General features: G+C 42.4%; 1 protein-coding gene across 1 annotated transcript; it reads right to left on the minus strand.

Annotated features, from left to right (window-relative positions):
• Positions 1-9,935: 9,935 nt before the first annotated feature.
• On the minus strand, positions 9,936-19,662 carry EIF1AX (eukaryotic translation initiation factor 1A X-linked). The gene is made up of 7 exons (XM_033010108.2): positions 19,444-19,662; positions 17,817-17,900; positions 15,927-16,030; positions 14,206-14,256; positions 13,622-13,703; positions 13,425-13,516; positions 9,936-11,305 (listed from the first exon to the last, which is right to left on the minus strand). Exons 1-7 carry the CDS (start codon positions 19,457-19,459, stop codon positions 11,300-11,302), a joined length of 435 nt encoding a protein of 144 aa, XP_032865999.2. The 5' UTR covers positions 19,460-19,662; the 3' UTR covers positions 9,936-11,299.
• Between the last annotated feature and the right edge of the window lie 1,209 nt (positions 19,663-20,871).

Genomic DNA, 20,871 nt, shown 5'->3' on the forward strand with positions numbered 1-20,871 from the left:
CACAGAAGATTCTAATGAGATACAACAAAGTTATTTCTTTTTAACCATGAGAGTGTTCAAACCCTGAAACAGATTTCCCAGAGAGGCTGGGGAATCTCCATCCTTGAAAATACTTGAAAAGCAGCAGGACAAAGCCATGAACAACTTGCTTTAACTGGACCTGCTTTGCACAGGAGGTTGGACTAGCAACCCTCCGAGGTCCCTTCCAACCTATACAATTCTGTAAATATAACAACTAATTAAGGCCATGATTTCCTCAAACTCTTGAGAGGCTATACAGTTTGTAACAGTCTTCATACCTTCACCACTCTTCTCACCTCCCAGTGCATTTCTCCTTCATCTGGTCAGGCACTAATGCAAACTGAACAGGGGAAGTGACCCTGCCTAAAAATAGGTTTGCAAAAAAAAAAAAATAAAAAATTAAGTAACTTGACTGCCCTGAAATGGTTCAGAATGTGCTGCACCAGCTGTTTCATTCGTACGCTATGGTAGAGGGTCAAAATGAGCATTGACAAGGGAAGTATCTAAAGATGGTTTATACGAAAACATTGTCTTACCAGTGATCAGTATTATAATTTTTACTATTTCAGAAAGTCTCATGTTTTAATAAATGTTAGTTTCCAATCCTTTTCTGTGCCAATATAACCAATGCAATATTGTCCTGCCATCACAACTATACAGAAATAGAGTAACACAAATGCCAACTTTGTAAAGTGGTCAGTACACAACTCCGTACTAATAAACATAAAACTAACCTTCAGTACCATCAAAGGATTAATTTAATAGAAAAAAATACAGTGGCGAAACTTTAGTTGAAAAGAGTTCCATGCTACCACTAATTCAGCTCAGCCCAAGAGAGAACAAGGTTTCTGTGGCTTCTGACTTATTTTATAATAGTACAACATAATAATACCTGCTGAAGAAATCATATGGATATAGTACTTCAACTATGTAAACTAGATTAATTCATTATTGTAACCATGAAAAATATTAAAAACTATGTAAACAGGCAGAAGCCCCTCATCTGAGCCTCTGATTGACATGCAAAATGTAATAGTCATTGAGATCTCCACTGGATCTCATTTTCTCCTCACATACCATGTTCTTCAATTTCTTCTGAGGAGCAGTGTTAACTCCCCAAATACTGTGAAAGTTTAAATTTCTCAGAATTCTAGTTTGGGGAGTGCTCAACGGTTTGCACCCTGTCTCTTTAGGCATGCAGGCATGCATCATCTACGCAAGAGACTTGGAACAGGGACTAGAGGACACTTAGCCTTTGCTCCACAGCACAAAAAAAGTAAGTGATTCAAAACCTGCTGTCCAAAGGCATACACTCACTGTGCTACACATTGATGTGATTATTTGAGGTGGAAACATTTTTAGATCTAACAGTACTTTCCTCTGTCAAACTGCACAAGCAGCCTACAAAAGGGGCAGAACATGACCCAGCTTCTGGATGCATGTCATACCCAAGGGTTTTTTTGAGGGATTCAAACGGCAAATACAAAGAAAGAATGTACATTTTAAATAGCTTCCAATTTTTGGTAAATGAGTTACCTTTTTGCTTCAGATGACTGTCATGGGCTGGATGCCTCTAAGCTGTATATCCCCTACACCTTTGCCTAGCCTCATGGAGCTGAACGAAGGATGGTCTTCAAAACCTCTAAAAATAGAGGCTGGAGGAGCACTCAGCCAACTGCACCATCAAATTTAAATGCTTTTGTGATGGCACACTGAACAGACATTTGAACAGAGCTTGAGACAGTATTTCTGCACATCTCAGTGACAGCAGCAGTTCTTGAGAACACCAAAGGCTTCAGAGAAGCCCTGTGCAGCCCCCCACCACAGAAAGGGGGTTCTGCTCTATGGCAAACCTCAGCAGGCCGCTAGCAAGCAAGTCAGAGACACAGCTCTACGGAGAGAACGGTGATTTGAAGCCCTTTCAAATGGGGTGGGGAGTGTCCACGGGAACCTGGAGAGAGACTTAGCTTGGAGCTGAAGGTCTAGTACTTTCCTAGTATGCGATGAAAAGAATTGACCTCCAAGTTTTCTCAGTCCTGAAAGAGGTACAGATTTTCCCCCTTGTAATCCGCTGTTCTAAAATGACTCAAATGTTCTGCTAGCATTTATAGAGCTCTCAGTGATTTACAACTGAGCTTTCTAACAAAAAAAAAGTCTGCAGGGGGAAACTGTTTTTTTGACCAAAAAGAACAAATCTTGTGCTTCTGTCTTTAAGCAATTCCATGAAAACATGTATTTCTGATTGCAGTTGAGCACCCAATCCAGATTCTTGATACAGCCCCAGAGCATACCTGTGCATCTTGATCACTTGTAGAATCAAAAAGCTCTTACCTGACTTTTTCTGAACCTGACTCTCACCCTGAGTCCCCATTTCCCTAACTGAAAAGGGCAGGGTTTATCATGACACAGTGAGCTCCAGCTGGGGCAGGGTTTATCATGACAGTGAGCTCCAGCTGGGGAATCCCCAAGCTGGTAAGAGCTGGAAGTGGGAGGTCATACAAGAAGGGAGATTTTGTTCTATATGACCTGATTCCTACATTCGTCTCTATCTGCTTTTGGCTAGTTTGAAAGCAGTATGAGAGGGTCCAGATGGTCCTTTTCAATCTGACAGAGATTGGATATTTTCACGTGTTTATGAAGTGCTCAGCTGATGTACCAAACCTAAAATATTCCAAGATATTACAAGAGATGAAATGCACTTACTTAGAGCCTTATTACTTAAGATTAAAGAGGGACTGATCGGGGAAGTGCAGCGGAGTCTGGTAGAGACAGGAGGTAGAAGAGGAAACAGAACTTAATTTGTCTGCCTCCCCTGGATTTCTTAATCCAGAGGTTAGAGTTTACTGGAAAAACATAGAGTGTTGGGGGTGGAAGATCCATGCCCAATACATTTCACATCTACTTACTGTGCTAGTAACTTCCCTTAGGCACTCCATCCCTTATCACAAGAAATAGGCTGTTACTGGAAAAAAGAATTTAGTTTAACAGAACAGTAAGTGTAGGCTTTAGTAAGTTAAGTGTCAAGATAAGTTACCTCCTCAACTGAATTATGCTTAGAGTTATGCAGTTTCTGAAAAATGTTTATATATGGCTTGATAAAACATTTACTAACTATAATGTATCATTAAGTTATTTTGAAACATAGATATGCAGCTATGGCACACAGTTACCAAAGATTCCTTGATCCTTTGAAGTTTTTGCAATAAGCCAGGTGCTCAGCTAAACAGCTTTATTTCTGTATGTCTAAATTGTAGTTACACATATACGTGCTCACCTTGAAGAAAGTATGGTTTTGGGAGAGAGAGAAAAAAAATGCTTAGTTAGTCATTGGAAGGAACGTTGAGTGTCATCTACTGTAAGCATGTCCTTAGGAAAAATGGTAGTTGATGCTCTTACTAAGTTCATCTACTTGGTATGTTGAAGTAAAATAAAAAGAATATTTTTTACATGAAGGACATGGAAAGGATATTAAAGCATATTAAGCTCTTAGGAACAGTACTGCGTTCCCATGATAACAATATTTTTCATGATAGAGGAAATAGATGCAAAAGTCCCTTGAGAAATCTCAACAACGAGCAGTAGAATAGAACGAGCAGTGTAATGTGTGGATGGCAAAAAATGAAGCTAAAGAAATGCACATGACCACCTGACATTACCTGAGAAATCATGAGTTCAAGGACTTTGTCTCAGAAGAATCAGGTTTCCATAGGAAGATGAAGAGATATTTACTTATTCTTACTGTGCAGTATGAATAAATAATGTAAGAATATAAACTAACATTTTCTGTAGTCATATGTGCAAATGATGATTATGTGAGCACAGAAAAAAAAGAATGCAATAACTATTCTATTAAGAGTAAATATCATTTTGAAAACCAGTAATAAGGAAATTACCTGTTTTAAGGAGGGCTTGGGTATTACTGAGGGAAAATTAGGTGCCATACTCTCCTCTCTTTCCCCTTGTATTACTTTAATAGATTTAGAAGATGTCAATCTATGCAAGTAATCAGAAGAGTCATGCTGTCTTCTCAGTATAAAGTTATTGGCTATTTGGCACTCGAGCTGTTCCTTCTAAATGCTTCCCCATGCCCTAAATCAGACACACATCTTCAATGTTTTTTGATTCTCTAACGTCTGCCTATAATATAACTGTTGCTAGGCTAACCTAAGATGCCTATAGTAACACATATTCAGTTACTGGCTATATTATTTTCTCTTTATTAGTTACCATACATTCTTTCCTGTATTATTCTGTACTAAATACTACAGTTAACTGTGACTTTGGTAGTTCTAAACAGTAACTTTACAGCAGTTTATTTTAAAACATTTAATGAAGCCTGAGATCACTCTTCCTATCTCTGTAGACAAAATGTACACCTAGCAATGTGATAGCATCAGTTCAAATTGGGGAGAGGAGGGAAAGAGAAGGAGGCTGTTGAGGATTACAGCATAATAAAATACAGAGGAGCACTAACTAGTCTTGGCTTTTCCCACTTACTTATCAGCAACTGTTTCATTAGTTGGTGGTAGTATAACAACACACCAGTGACGGTATTTATTCCATTCCTGGGTGGCATACTCACATTTTCAGTGATCAATCCCTGTGCTGTGGCACATTCCCAATACCTTTGTGAAACTGGCGCCCTGTTTTGGGAAGTGGTTTCTGCTCACTCACCAATACTCTGGTTAATGGTGTTGGTCCAAAGACACATTACTAGGTTGCAGGTGGTATAAGCTGCTTTTAAGAGGATGGAGGTGACAACCACATTGGGGTACAGGGTACCTTTTACTTCTGACCCATTCATCCAAGTGGCATACAGTAAGACTGGACAACCACACCAATGGGGTCTTAGGGCATCTTTTAAGATGTTTTCAGCCAACAGGGCTGGCAGAACCATCTAACATCTGTATGAATATTAAAATCAATAGATGCAGGTCCTTCTGGTTAGGCTAACAGCTACAAAAGTCTAAACACCACCTCTCCAGAGCTTAAGAAGCTATTTACCAAATCCAGGGGAAACTTATCGCTATACACCCTAACAAATGATCTGTGGCTTCTTCCTTCTCATTTCTATTCAGGCTTTTACGCTGCAGTCAATTAGCAGCAGAGAACTGTGAGGTTATATCGGCAGTCTGAAGATCCATCTCTGTATATTCTGTCACACACTACACAGTTATTGGCTATTTCTGCCATTTTCAGCAAAACGCAGGACCTAGCTGCCTCTTGTTATCTGCGCAAGACACAAGGGTCCCTATGACTGAGCTGCTGCAAGAGTCCCTCTGGTCAGCTACCTGCTGCATCAGTTGATAATTAATATCCCAGACCGATTCCACAGCAATTCGACAAGGCAAGTTGGGACAGTTGCTGTCCATAGACTCAGGAGGCAACATCTTCCACACCTTTTCAGGGTCTTGGGCTTCTCGGCAGGTCTCTAGGACTACAGCTTTAACCACTGTAGCTTCTGTATACATTTCCAGTTTCAGTCATGAGCAGCAGACATCCTTCCTTTGGGTGTCCTGGTTTCAGCTGGGATAGAGCTATTTTTTTCTTCTTAGTAGCTAGAATAGTGCTGTCATTTGGATTCAGTATGGGATTTGGTATGAGAAGAATGTTGATAATGAACTGATGGTTTTAGTTGTTGCTAAGAAATCAAGGGCTTTTCAACTCCCTGTGTCCTGCCCATGCGCAGGTGCACAAGGCGGCAGGAGGGAGCACAGCGAGAGCAATGGACCCAAACTGGCCAGTGGAATATTCCACACCACGCAATGTCACACTCGGTATAGAGATGAGCATTGACCTGGAAGCCGGCTCTCACTGCAAGGATTGCAGTTTCGGGATTCTTGTTTCTCTGGGATCGCTAGCTGGGAACAGGCTGGGTACCAGGCAGCAGGTGGTGAGCAATCACACTGTGCACTACTCATTTGTATTTTCTATTATTACTACTATTATTGTCATTATTATTTTATTTCAATTATTAAATTGTTTTATCTCAACCTATGAGTCTCTTTACCCTTACCCCTCCAATTCTCTCCCCCATTTTCCAGGGTAGGGGAGGATGAGTGAGCGGCTGCGTGGTGTTTGGCTGCCGGCCGGGTAAACCACAACACTGGGTCGGGCAGCAAAAGGGTAACATTCTTCTCAGAAACCTCGCTAATGCATCTTTGTCCACACCCCATGACTGTCTACTACAATTTGTTTTAAAGCCTTGTAAGTCAGAAGCTGTCTCCTCAAGTGCTTTGCAGCACTTGGCTTTCCCCTCTAAGCACAGAGATTAAACACAGTAACTGCAGAGTCCTGTCACTGTCTTAAGGATTGTCACAAAGCTGAATCCTCCCTGATAGCAGGTACCACTGATGGTGAAACGTATGTAACCCATGCAGGTCTGGGTCTCCCACGGGGATCCTCCAGTGTATCTGCTCCTCTTTGCTACCTTTACTGCCGATGGGAACAGCAGTACCCATCACGGGTTGCTGCCAGCGACGGGCTTGCACCTCAGCCCGTGCTTGAATCAGCTTGCTCTTTAGGAAGAAGGCGACCTACTTCAAAAACCTTAAAACAAAAATAACCTTAAGTATTTCCATTGCTGGCAATAATTCTTGCAGACAACGGGCACTGCAGAGTCCGCGAAACCCAGCCGTAGAAACTCTTTCAACCAAGAAGTTGAGGCAATCTGCTTGCTTTAATCTGCCAAGGTCAGTTTGGTTTTTTGCTTGTCTGCTCCCTCCAGAGGCCAAGCACGCAAAGGTGTTTTGCTGCTGATCTTCCTCAATTGGGAGTAAAATTAATTATTTTAACCATAAAGAAGAGCAGGGCTGATTAAGGAACACAGATGCTAGTGACCGCAGAAGACACTCCTACACCATCACAGCCTAGAGACACAAATACGAGCTACTCGCGTGTACATGAGGGAAGAATGAGTGCCTACAACACAGTAAAAGTACTTCACAAGAGAATTCACTGCTAGGCAGGTGATGCAGTAATAGGCCCCTTAACTGGTAACAAGTCTCTTTCAGCTTCTGATTAAGCTTTCCTTTCTTGAGCTGACAGCTTGGATATAAAACTGCGGTGCAAGTGTCCTCTTGGTCTACAAACACATTGGAAAAAGCATGAAGAAAAGCTAACTCATAGGACAAACAACAGAGTCTCATCTATATGGGGTTTTTTAAGTATTTTTGTCCCACTAAGCCTCTAAAGGAAAGTCTCAAAACATAATTGGTGTAATTAAAACATCTGGATCCCAATCACGGCCCAGGAGCAAACAAGCACTTAAAAGGAGAAGCCAGTCTTTAGATGCTTCTAGTGGTACCCTGCTGCTAGTACCCACTTCCCAGATGGAATTACTACATGAAGGTACTCACTGTTTCAGCTTGCCTCTCTACTTGGTTGAGACTGGATTTTATAATAAACAAGTTGATCTTCAGCATTAAATTTGATGCGCAAGATATAGCAGAAGCAACCTGAATTGATCAATAGGGACTCTGACTCATGATTGCTGTGATAAAAAAATAATAAAGAAAGGCCTCCTTCCCACTCAGCTTTTTTCCTTTCTTCACCAAAGGGAAGGGCATACATAGCCTGAGAAATAAATTCTGAAGATTCATTGTTAGGTATCAAAATGAGAAATCATTGCCGACAGCTAACCTCACAAAAGCCAGCAACGAGCCTCAAGTTTAAAGGGACAAATAAAGCTGCACTCAGACCACTCCAAGATTGTTTCAGATAATACTTCCCTCTTCCCACACACCTCCCAAAGGGTTGTACTTATTTTAACTCGCAAGTCCTCACTTCTATGAAGCAGTCAGACTACCTATAGGACAGCAGTGTCCGCAGACAAAAAGCTAGGCTTGACTCCTCTGGTGAACCATGAGATACAGGTATTTGAGCCCCACGTTATTCACGTCTGGCAACAGCAAATACTTACGGTTTAGCTTGGAAACTGCTCAACAGCAGGAACCGTTGACACCCCAGCCCGCCTGGGAGCAGGATTTGCCTTCCCACCCGGGGGCCTCAGGCAGCAGCAGTCCCAGCCCCGGCTCACCCCGCAGACGGGCCGCGAGTCCCGGCCGCTCACCCGGCAGAACCGGCTCAGGAGCGCAGGGGGGTCCCGCTCCGAGCAACCCGTCACCCTCTGCCATCAGCCCAGTGTCACACAGGGACATCGCTCAGGTGACAGAGCGATCGCTGTGCCAGCCTCACCCCGACCAGGCTGTATAGTCCACGCTCAGCACGTGCGTGTGCGTACGTGCACATGGCACCCTATGGATCTGTATGGCAGGGATCACGGGTGTGCATGGCAGTAGCCCACAGTACCACCTGCATGCATGCTAGCACACACAGCACGGCCCGAAGCTAGCTGTAGTAACAAGTAAATGGCACAGAGCTCGACGATCATGGGTTACCTCCTCCTCTTGCGTAAGGAAAGGTTTTTGTTTTGCTTTGTTTTTTTTTTTTTTAACAATACTTTTCTTCGAAGTAGTGTGTCTGGACTATCTAGTGTATCCACTAAGGATTAGGGTAGAAAAGCATTAGGGCTCTCCAACCAAATGCACAGCTGCCCCTATTATAAGGTGAAGGGATAAAGATTTAACAATTAACAAAAATAATGTTTCAGAGTTTTACACAGAGAAGGCCTCAAATGGGAAGCATCTTGGAGAACACAAGTATACATTTTCGTTGCAGGAAATTAATTTTTGAATTCCTATTTTCAATTTTACACTATTGGTAAAAAGCCAGCAGCCGCTCCAAAAGTTAAACAAGAATTACTGAAAATTTATCTAGAAAATACTCTTAGAGAGGCTTTACAGCCAGCAATCTTGCAGTCGTCTACTTGGCAGCTGCTGTTCTACCACTGTTCTTTGCAAGGAGATGCCAAAAAGAGCTACTTGTGCAAGCTGGTTTTCCCCTCAAAGACGAGAAGTGAGAAGGGACAATGTAAAGCTGCCTAGATCGGGCTACGAAAGGAGCTTTAGCAGTGGATAGAGAAACAAGATGAGGAAATGTATTCAAGGAAGGCAACGCAGCCTAGCATGGAAGTAGAAACCAGATGGTGTTGAGCCAGAGCATTAGTAAGAAATTAAATAGGAAATTCCCTTAAAAACTCTGCAGAGTTTAGGCTGAGGCAGACCCCAGCCTGGGAGCAGTAAATACTGGAGGGAACCTCAGGGCAAACCATCACCAATTCTGCCAGGAACAGTTTCATCTTTGTCCCGCAGTTGAAGTCTCTGTTATGCTGGAGAACTCTGGTGCAGGGATGTAAGTTCCTCACAACAGCAGTGTATTCCTTGGCATTTCTCCTTACCACTGACCATGCACTTTGCTTTTTTCCCCCCACACATACGAGATTGGTTTTGGCAAGTATAATTTCCATAATATCTGTACCTTTAGTAAACATTCATTGTAATTTAATCATTAACCTTCCAGCTAGCACAACTGAAAGAACAGACATCATCTGTGCTTGGACCTCAAGATCAGTTCTGAGAGCTTTTAACTGTTTTCAGAGCTGCTCATGTTCTGCTTAATATGTTGAGGAAACCAATGAGCTATGGAATGGTTTATAAACCTTATCTGGAAACGTTATAGGATTTATGTTTCATCACAACTGAACCTCGCAGGCATACAAAGACAGTAAATTAATATACTCTAAGATCAGTGAAGTAAAAATGATGTATTGGAGTTTCTTTTCCCCACACGTAGCAAGTTTTTACAACAAGTATTTAAACCCCATGAAGCAACTGGCAAAATTACTTAATACTAAAAAACCATTATCCCTTGAATAAGATACCAGATCCATGTAAGGAAAACAGACACTATAATGAAAGAAGAAAGTAAAAGACATTTTCGCAAAAGCTCTGAAGTTCAAATCTAGCACAGAACTCCTCCTTACAAATCATGCAAAGCAATGAGGCCACTCCATATTTAAAGCCATTTTGTTTTTATCTATTGGGGTAGTCACTTTACATCATACCAAAAAGACTGTATAACGAATACAAGTGTCAAGAATCAGATTTTTATGGCACAAAAGTTTTCCATTAACCTGCTTTCAGAGTTGTTAAATACATAATTGAAGACAAAGAAACTAAGGCTACCACAAAATAATATTTGCATGATGATGTTAGTCTTTATTCAGCTTCTTAACTGACTCCTCCAGTCTGAAGGTAGAAAAGAATCTTTCCATTAGTTTGTTTCAGTGATTTATTCTGGATGAAAAGATTCTTTTCCTACGTTTGACACAAATTTATTTTCTCATTTATATTGTTATTCAAAGTTCATCACATAAGCTTTAATGTTGTACCTTACAATGTATGGAATTTAAGATTAAAATAAAACTCTACTCTTAACATAACCTTTTCTATAATGTAAAAATACTCTACATGTTTAACGTATCAAGAATGTTAAGCATTCACTTTGGGGAAAAACTATTTTACGTATTTTTCAGTACAAACCCAACTGTTAATGTTTTGTAGTAATGTATTCTTGTTAAGTTGGGTGCCACCCAGCGTTCATCTTCTGCAACTACAGCGTGACTACTGTACTTGCAACACAGAAGAGCTACGTGCACAAGACAGCTTTCAACAACTGCAAATTTGAGATGCTGCTTGCTTTTTATCTTTGCTTCTCCTCTACCCCTCCACTGTGGCAAATTTACATCTTTGAAATAATGAGTGTCTTTAATTATCAAAATCAGTATAAAAATAGCAGCATGCTACTAGACATGAAAAGCAGATTCATCATGCATTATGAATTTAAATGCAGATTTCTGCCTTCCTTTTATATTATCAAAATCTTTTTAAAGTTAACATCAAGGCAAGGGGTATAAGGACAGACACTGCATAGTATGATTTGATACTAATCTGAACTGGGTATTTGTATTTAATCAAAATCCATGATAATTACAGGGTAAACAATTTTTATTTCAAAATACAAGTTTAAGTGGAATTGTAGTGATGAAAGCAGAAGAGGGAAAAATGCAGTCTTTTACAGCCCATGTCATCATATCTCACTTACATCCAGAGGTAAAGGCTCTAACTGGTGAGGAGACAAAATATTTGTGGCATTTCATTGAACCTTTGTGATAATCCAGCATTATCCGTTTCTAAAGAAATATAAATACTTTAAAACAAACATTGAAAATAAATCCTTTTGATGTAACAAACTACACTCTTTACCGAGAATTTTCAGTCTTCTTAAAAGAAAGGGACTTCACCCAAAAAATAATCGAAATATCAATGTAGAACAATCCTTGGAGGAAAAAAGTTGGAATGTAAACCTCTGTTCCAAATTAGATCTGAAAAGCAAAAACACCACACCATGTATTTAATTCACATGCATTTTTTAATCAAGCATCTCTGGTTTTAAGCTGGTTTTATGGTTCAAGAGGAGACTTCCTGAACGCAATACAGTACTGGTTTTGCCTCGGCTCGTATCCCATTTTCTTAACATGTGAACAATTACTTTCCTCTTACGCCCCCCTCACCACTATTACGATACTGTAGTTATGCAGGTGAGCAACTCTGCCAATATAATTACACATAAAACAAAACGAAGTTGAAGGGTAACTTCCCTAAGTAGTGACTATCCAAATTAATTTGGTAGCAGAATGAATGGTTTTCTAACCACTCTTCTGACATAACAAAAGAAAGGTACCACCAAGTCTTTCCTATTAACTATGACCTTGGAAGCTGCACTTCATTCTATGTAGACTAGGATGATCCTCAGAGAGGTTATTCACATTTTATCTCTACATCTTTTCCTTTCTTAAAGCATGATATTAATATTATATTGCATAGCTGACAGAAGCTTAAAAACAATCATAGCTGCTCACTTAAATACATTATCCCACACAAAGATCCATCAGTTTGCAAATGTTATTATTTCAGTATTCCTACAGCTACTTATCACTGATGTCTTACAATAGCTTCCTTATTAAAAGCATGTGGTACTAGAAAGCGTTTCTAGCTTCAGTAAGCTACATCTTCAGAAAGCTCAACCACTGGCAGGTCCAAAGTGCAATTTTCAAAAGTCTGAAGAAAAATTCATCACGATTTTGATATTTTAAGAATATTTGATCTAATGCGTCATACATTGAGAACCTCAAAAAGCCAAAATAATATAAGCATTTAAAGAGTCATATTACCAACTCAGAGAGAGAGAGGACTAAAAAGATGAAGAATTAAAACATAATAATATACTTAGAATGGTCTATCCAATTAACTCCCAGGCTCAGTAAATTACTTCTTATGCAGCCAGTTGAGCCTGCCCTGCACACATTCATCTCTCAACTGCAAAATAGAGTGCATCATCTTCAAAAACGTTTCACAAAAGATTCTACGTCTGCAACTTACTATATAAGTTGAATTATAACAATTTTACTACTACAATTTAAGAGTGTGCATGGTCAATTATTACAGCTTAGTGACAAGCAGTAACACAACTGATTGTGACAATCTGTAAATTCAGGATTACGGTTAATTTTCGTAACTGCTATGTTGCAGCTTTTTATGACTTTTAGGTAAACAAAAATGGAGACTTTAAAGTCTTCTATTTTTTAAAAACACAAATACCTCAATTATTTCTGTAGTTTTATTAGACGGTAAGGCTGTTAAAACTGCAGAGGAATCAGAAAGGTGAAACCCACGCGTGTTCATGCAATTTGCCAAAACACCTGCATAACCTGCGACCCGTTCCAGCAGTTGGTGTCCAATGCAGTAAGTGTGCATCAGCGGTTTGTGGCTCATCCGGCCTCGACTGATGTGGCCACAGATGCCCTCGGTGGCAGAGGAGCTGACCCACCAGTCCCTGTGCCTGCTCCCTGAGAGGTCTTCCTGCCCTGCTGGGCAGGGGACGCAAGGAAATCCTACTAGTCTGCTAAACCTTCCTGCATCATCTACTTTGCTTTCCATTACGAGCTTGTTGTACAGAGCTGACACTTCAGAGAACAGTGCTGAGGGCGACATTCGGTTCCTTCAACATGCACATACCCAGCTACATCCACGTATGTAGTCGCTGACTCGCGTAGCTGCAACTCCTCGTGCACACACACATGTATACATGTCCATACACACAATCGTTTGAATGGACACTGATATGTAATAAGTCTTTGGGGTCAAACAACTTTTATTTTTAGGCATCTGAAGGGGAATGAGAAGACTGCTCTCCATAGATATTTTAATGGTATGACACTAAGCGTACTAGTTGCTTAGAGGTCAGCTGGAGGATGACTGTAGGACAGAAGTGAAACCAGAAAGCTGGCATGCATGTGTCCACGGCACTTTGTGAAGCAGCCCCTGACAAGGTGAGCTATTCTGAACATCAACGTATATTTCACTTGTTCTAAATGAAAAATAGCTTATTGCCAAAGACAACAGTTTCAAGTGTATGATACAAAATATATATTTACTACTTACGTCATCAATATCTTCATCATCATCTCCAATATCATCAAACTGGATTTCATCATCATCTCCTGGACCAAATGTGTCTGTTTCATTGATTTTAGCTAAAAAGGAATTTCAAATGGTTAAGGAGTGCACTTATACCAACTCAAGACAGACTGAATATTCTTGTCCAATATGAACTTCCAATTCAAAAATCAAAGGATTACCATGTTCTGGAAGCTCCCCATATGCTTTCAGACTTCTGGCTTCATCTGCGTTGTACTTTAGAATAACATCAGCCTTGTTATCCTAAATAAGAATTTACTAGAATTTATTAGTAATCTGTGAAGGAAAATAACTCCTTATTAACTTCAGCAGACTAGTAACATCTGTATTATTCATAGAAGAATAGCAGATATATTATTTATAGAAGAGTATCTTGTTCCTCCCTCCCCTCCAATTTCCTTACTACAACAAAACGTTTGGTGCTTGGCTTAATCCCCCTTATGTCACAGGACCCAATCATCAAACAGCTACGCTGGAAATAAAGGGTCAGGTGTGATGCCAATAAGCACCTTCACTCACAAAGTCTCAGACAGCAATTTAGAAGAACAAGTTGAACCAGGATTTGTCACCTACTCTTGACAATCTTTCTGTAACACAACAGAACTAAAAATCATGATTTAGCATAACTAAATACAAATTCAAATAAAGTTAGATGGAAATTCCCTCATGATACCTGCTGCAATTTAACATTTAATAAAGCTGTTTGTATGATATTCTTCATGGGCAAATTATACTGAATTTTTACCTGGTAGTCTCTTAAGCCAACCAATATAATATCAGATGTATTTATCCAAACCTGAAAGAGAAAACATATGTTATACTGCAGGAATTCAACTTCTGTTGTGTAACACAAGAGTTAAACAGCACATTTAGGTTTACTGAGAGACATGAAATATTTCACCACAGCCACCATTTTCACCTTCTAACCAGAAAACTAGAAATACTCAATTTCATATTTTAACATCAAAACCAAGGTCATAAATACCCATAGATATGTTATTTCACATGTTATGGAGCTACTGCTAAGGTAAATCAATCTTCTTTCAAGAGCTTCCAGCCAACAAGGTGGTTATTAAGTCATAACTTCTGAGAAAACAGAAATAATGCATCAAGCCACCACTCTGTGAACTGAGTTCCACCAGGGCAAAAACGAAAGAAAAACCTGATGAAGGGGGTGATGGAACAAGCACAGTGAAGAGAATAAAAAAAAAGAATGAAGTTGTTTCTAGTAACTGACTATGCTAATCAGTCAAAACAAAGCCAGAAGCCTGCAAAACAGGACATGCTAATTTAAATGCACAAGATAATTCCATCCCACAGCAGCTTGAATTTTTTGGAGATGAAATATACTTCAGTTGAGATTTCCCTTCTTTTAGACACAAGGAATAGCTAAGTGATGCTTTCTGTAGCAAGAAATTAATTCTGCAGCACCTAGCATTTCTTTATGCACATTCTTCATTACCTTCAACAGTTTTTTGCAGTGCACTGCAGGCAGCTAGTGGGGCTCACACTGACACCAAGACACGTGTATTCACCGGTCTCCAAAAACAGACAGGTAGAACAATCCAGAATGAACACAGTGAACGTCTGCTTTTATTAGGAATGGACTATCTGAGAGGACCTCCTCCGTACCATACACCAGCAGAGGACAAAGCTGTAACATCTGACAAGGGCAAGAGGGGACACCATCCAGAGATGGCAAAGTTAAGAACGCAAACACATACACTTGATGTCCCTGAAGGTACAAACTTTTGCAGATCACCTTTGCATGAAGGTATTTTGGGAACTGATGAAGTGGACAACGAAACGATGGCATCTGAGGTGCCTGGGGGAAGCTATAAAGAAACTGTCCCAGGCCACTCTTACTGAACTGGTCTCAGGTAAGTCACCCAGTGAGAAGATAATTCTTCAGTTCCGCCCCAGATCAAACTAAGTGGGGTATGAAACCCTGATTCATACTGGTTTCAGGAAACAGCATACAAAAAAGGTGGCTTTGGACAACCCTTTCACACCTTTATTTTCCTATGCTGGGTGTCAACCTTCATGCTAATAGAAGTTCTCATGCTAGGCTAAGTACTGATCTAGTCTTTGATATAACGTGCCGATTTTCAAAATGGTCATCAAGTTCTCTATTGACAATTGGGGAGCTTTTTAATATTTGATATACATGTAAGTTACTAGAATATGAAAAATTAGTATTTCATAAGAAGCCAAAAAAATCTCCCCTGAAATATACACATCCAAAGGCAGCCCTTCAACTGGGAGCTTTGCTCAAAAACCAAAGACTGCCTGTTTTTGTGCTGGCAGTACAAAAAGAACAAACTAGTTTACTTTCAAAAAAGAAGTTTAAGATTATTAAGAGTACAGTAAAAATATTAACTTTTGTAATAAGCTATATACATAAATTTTTACTATTACATATCATGCATAATGCCACCGTTCTCTCTGGCAATGCTTCAGAATTACCTTTTTTCTTAGTTTCCCTCTAATATGACATAACCTCTTCACACCATCAAAACATAATGCCTCCAGTCTTCCATTGCCTAACATCTTGATCACCTGGGCATACTCTGAAAGAGACGGTAACATAGAGCAAAACTTCTAAACAAATACATGAGATAACCAATTACTGTAACCACAGTTTGTTGTAACGTTTTATCAAACATGAACAGCTAAGAGGAGCTTTGATCAGCCACACAGGCTGCTGAATGTACTGCAGTTTTTGTACCACTGTTGCTCTTAACATTTTCAAACACGGCTCATTCTTGGTTGTAACCATGCTTCTGTTCACTTTGAAATGCTTACTACAGATAATTTTTAGAGCTATTGCATCACACTCAGAGTTTTATGACAGCATCACAGCACCTGCCCTAACTGACAAAATCTCATGCTAACATGGAGGGAAGAGGAGAGAGTGGCACATCCCATACACCCCACTGATATTCTGAATCCCTTCTGCTGAGGCTCTGTGGCAAAAAAATGCTGTTCTTGAAAGGACGCATTCTGGTCTTCTCAGAAACTGTCTGTAAGGCAAGTACCAGGCTTCAGCTGAAAACTGTGAAGCTTCTCCCCAGCACCCACCCTCTCACCTTGTATTTAATCTCCTTCCCTCATCAAGTTCCAGAAATCACTATGAAGTACTCCACACACACTATTCAAGTTTGCAGCATAATGTACTACCATTTAACTAAAAAGAATAAAGCTTGTAAGAATTATAAAAATCATTATTATAAAGCTTGTAAGAACTATAACATTATCTGACTACTCATACTCGCCAGGAAAAAAAATATAATTTCTCAATTAGCCAGAGCTGTATTTCAATATCCTAAAAATCTTCCCTTAGCACAAGTTAGATAATCCAACAAACCACACCAGACTATTAATAACTGAGACTAACGTTTCATTAAGTAGATTTTACTTGGGAGTTGAAAAGGATTTTAAATTTTATAGGCACATCAACATCAACTCCTTTTTTCCTTACAACTGTCACAGAATATGAGAAAGAGCTTAACAAATGAGTTCAGTGGTCACTTCTTTTACAGTGATTTGTCAGTACTTTTTCTGTATTTCTAACAAACCAACTGACTGATTGGTCGCTAAGCAAGTACTCACATGTATGCGAGCAACTGCAAGAGTGCGACACACAAGACAGGGTAAGCCAAAAGGGAGGTGAGCTCATGGTCACCAAAAGGCAGGGGAGAGGGGAATCCTGGTCATCACCTTCCAGCTGAGCACTCCTGTGGCTTACTCTACCTGACAACATCCAAGTAAGGACCTTACCTACTGCTCCTGCTTTAGTAATTGTTGGGCATCCCAACTCAGGAGCCAGTTCAACCAAACCATGAGGGGATAGCAGAAGAACAGTGAGATGCACCGTTCTGCCAGGCCAGTGACTTCAGAGAGGTCATCGAAGGATCCAAGAAATGTTACAGCTGATGTAAAGCAGAAAGTGGGACTGTGCATCCAAGAGACAACAAACACCAGCAACACTGAACTAAATCAGCTAAGCTAGCTGCTTACAGACCCTCATGCAAAGCTACTCACGGGACTTCTAGGGAATGGTTGAATGCATGCTGTATTACACACAGCACCACAATAAGGTCAAGGAGAAGCAAGCTTCATTCTTCAGTGGTGAAGCAATTTAAAATTTCCCTTTTTGTAATGTCTTCCTCCTACACTCAACATGTCATTTAGAATTCAAATACAACCCCAATGAGAATACTTCTCTTTATTCCACAATAATTCCGTATTTCTCAGACGTCCAGATGTTTTCTTTGTGTCTTAACTTCCAATGTATGTCACTTACAGTATCTGGCTGAAAACAATGACATTGCCATACCATAGTTAAAAACTCACCTTGCCCGTCTTCCTTGAACACCAGTTCTCTTTTTTCTGATTCATTCTCATTCTTACCTCGTCGCCTATTTTTACCTCCTTTGCCTAAATTAAAAAGGGAGGAAAAAGAGCACATGTTACTATCTCTGAATACAGTGAATGAAATAATCATACTTACGGGGATTTCTGTGCTTGTTCTCTATATGGCTGTTCTCAGTATCCTATCCAGATCTAGATCTTTTGCTTGCTTTTAATGTTTTTAGCTCAAAATTTTTAATTGAGTAGTAGCATAGCAATTAAAATATTATAGCCTCCACTATTAAAGACATCCTGGTTGCTCTGGAGTGACAGTAGACTTCAACAAGGATTTGCACAAGATCACCGAATGGTTTGGGATGGAAGGGACCTTAAAGATCATCTAGTTCCAACCCCCCTGCCATGGGCAGGGACACCTCCCACCAGACCAGGTTGCTCAAAGCCCCGTCCAGCCTGGCCTTGAACCCTTCCAGGGAGGGGGCAGCCACAGCTGCTCTGGGCAACCCGTGCCAGTGCCTCACCAGCCTCACAGTGAAGAATTTCTTCCTTACATCTAATCTAAATCTACCCTCTTTCACTTTAAAGCCATTACCCCATGTCCCATCCTTATATGCCCTTGTAAAAAGTCCCCCTCCAGCTTTCCTATAGGTGCCTTCGAAGGCTGCTATACGGCCTCCTGAAGCATTCTCTTCTCTGTGCTGAAGAACCCTGACTCTCTCAGCCTATCCTCACAGGGGATGTGCTCCAGCCCCCAATCATCTTCATGGCCTCCTCTAGACTTGCTACAACAGGTCCATGTCCTTCTTATGTTGGGGGCCCCCAGCTCTAAATTGTCATTTTCAGTTTTTGTGACCACTGCTACCAGATACGTCATAAATAACGGTGGGATAACTTGACGCACGTAGCCACCAAAGAGCAGAAGAATAACTTGAAGGGTTATTATAGTGCTGAAATCCCTTCAATACTCAGGGGGAAGCTTACGCTCCAATGGAAGATGCCTTTTTTAACAGGCACACACGTGGCGACAGAGCTAACTGCTCTCCATAAAAACGCAGAAGAGCAGGTCATACTTCTCCCTCATTAAAAAAGCTGCTGCTCCCTTCCTCTCACTTCTTCTTCTTTTCCTTCAAGCGGCGGGGTAGGGGCACAGGGAGAAGCAGCAGTCCGCCGCGAGTACACGGAGGGGCACGCACACCCGGCCGCTTCCTCGGCGGCCTCCCCCGCGGGGCGGTTGGGCAGGGCCGCCCCTGACAGCCAAGCCCCACCGGAGCCTCCCCCCCAGCCCCACGGCCGGCCATGCACCCCGAGGCCTCCCACACGCCGCAGCGCCGCGTACGACTAGGACCGGGCCGGGCCCCGCGCCCGAGAAGAGCCGGGAGCGGGGAGAGGGGAAGCGGCCCGGCAGAACCGGCGAGGTGGGCGGGAGGGCTCCTCCGCCCCCTCCCCGCCCCGCCCGCCGGCACCGGGCCGCGGCGGCTCCCACGTGAGGGGCGGCGGCGGGCGGGGGGGGGGTGCGTCCCCAGGCCTCCCCGGCGGGGCCGCGCCCGGGCCCGGCCTCTTCGCTACGGCGGGAGGGCTGGGCCACGGCAGGAGAAGGGGTAGGGCGCCTCACCTTTATTCTTGGGCATGGCGCCGGGCGCTCCGCTGCGGGGGGGGCTGCGGGCAGGGGCGGCGGTTGGGGCTTCACGCGAGTCCCGCGAGGCGGCGGCGGCGGCGGCTCCTCCTCGCGCGGCGGGACCGGGACCGGGGCCGGGGCCGGGGCTGCGGCTGACTCGTGCGTTCCGGCCGCTGGCGCCGATCCGATCCCACAGCGCCCCCTGGCGCGCGGGCGGCCTTCGCCAGTACCCGGCGGGGCGCCGCCTCTGCGCATGCGCTTCGCTCCATCTCCTCTCTCCCCGCCCAGCCCGCCCGCTCCCGGCGGCGCAGCGGTGTCGGGACACGCGCACAGACGGGCGCGCGCGCGCCTCAACGGGCGTGGTGATGGGCGGGAGCCGCGCGATTGGCCAGGGCTCCGCGCAGGGCGGGCAGCGGCGGCCAATCAGGGGCTGCAGGAGGCGACTGGACGGGGCGCGTGTGGAGCGGGCCGGTGTCATGGCACCGTCGAGTGCGGGGGTTGTTTCGTGGGGTTCTTTTGTTGTTTGTTTATTTTTTTGGAACCCGCTGTTAGTAACGCAAACGGTAAACGGTTGCAGAGGGGAGGGCGCGGGTGCGATGGGATCGTCAGGATCCCCTGTCCTACCGACCTCCCTTGCTGGAGCCTCAGCGTTTACAGATCATCCAGTTTACTCGAAGATGCATTTTAATTTATTTTTTATTTTAAGCGAGGCAGGACGGCTCCCAGGCCGCGCCGCTGCAGAGCTGGGGTCTGTGCTGGGCCGCTCTTGCCTTGGCCGCCATCTCCGGCACTGTGTGGTGCCCGGGGCCCGCTCGCAGGCTGCTGGCTGCACCCTTAGCGAGGCCTCTGCTTGCATTCTCTGCCACCATTAATGTAACTTCATGTAAACTACACAAACTTTTAAAAATTCTGCATCTCTTTACAGGTTGCAAGGCTAAAAAGTTGAAAGCTTCCAAGTTGTGGGAGCCGCTGAAATGTGGGCATGTTGTTTATGAAGTACTTGCACATATATTCTCATTTTTCAGATGCTTAAAGGTTTGTTAATTATCCCACATGTCTGTGTTTTGAGTGTCCAGAGCAATGCAGGCATTGCAAGTATTACCTAGCAACCTCCCTTTAAGTTGTACTTTACACTCAACCGGAGTCTTCACAGGGTATTAAAATACACTACTCTTGCACTTCGGTCTTGCTGTGTCATATAGTGGGTTTATAGCATCTACCATGTACAAGTGTTTTTCCTTGGGCTCCCTGTTTACCTTACTAGTAGTGATCTGACTATATATGCTGTAATATAGTGATATTTTAACTGACAACCACCTACTTATTAAAAACTCTTTCTGGTTGGAAATGTACACTTGGTATGCTGCAACTGTAGTTCAGTGTTAGTGAGGGAACAAACAAGAACTTTTATAACCAGGCCAAACA

Source organism: Tyto alba, unplaced genomic scaffold, assembly GCF_018691265.1.
Source record: "Tyto alba isolate M040663 unplaced genomic scaffold, T.alba_DEE_v4.0 Super-Scaffold_14, whole genome shotgun sequence".
NCBI lineage: Eukaryota > Metazoa > Chordata > Aves > Strigiformes > Tytonidae > Tyto > Tyto alba.

What these genes read in the sequence shown, in the direction of transcription:
- EIF1AX (XM_033010108.2), bottom strand. An exon ending in GAGGGAAACTAAGAAAAAAG is followed by an intron (nt 14,257 to 15,926) that starts GTAATTCTGAAG and finishes TTTCTCTTTCAG; the next exon opens with GTTTGGATAAATACATCTGA. An exon ending in TGGGGAGCTTCCAGAACATG is followed by an intron (nt 13,517 to 13,621) that starts GTAATCCTTTGA and finishes ATTCCTTTTTAG; the next exon opens with CTAAAATCAATGAAACAGAC.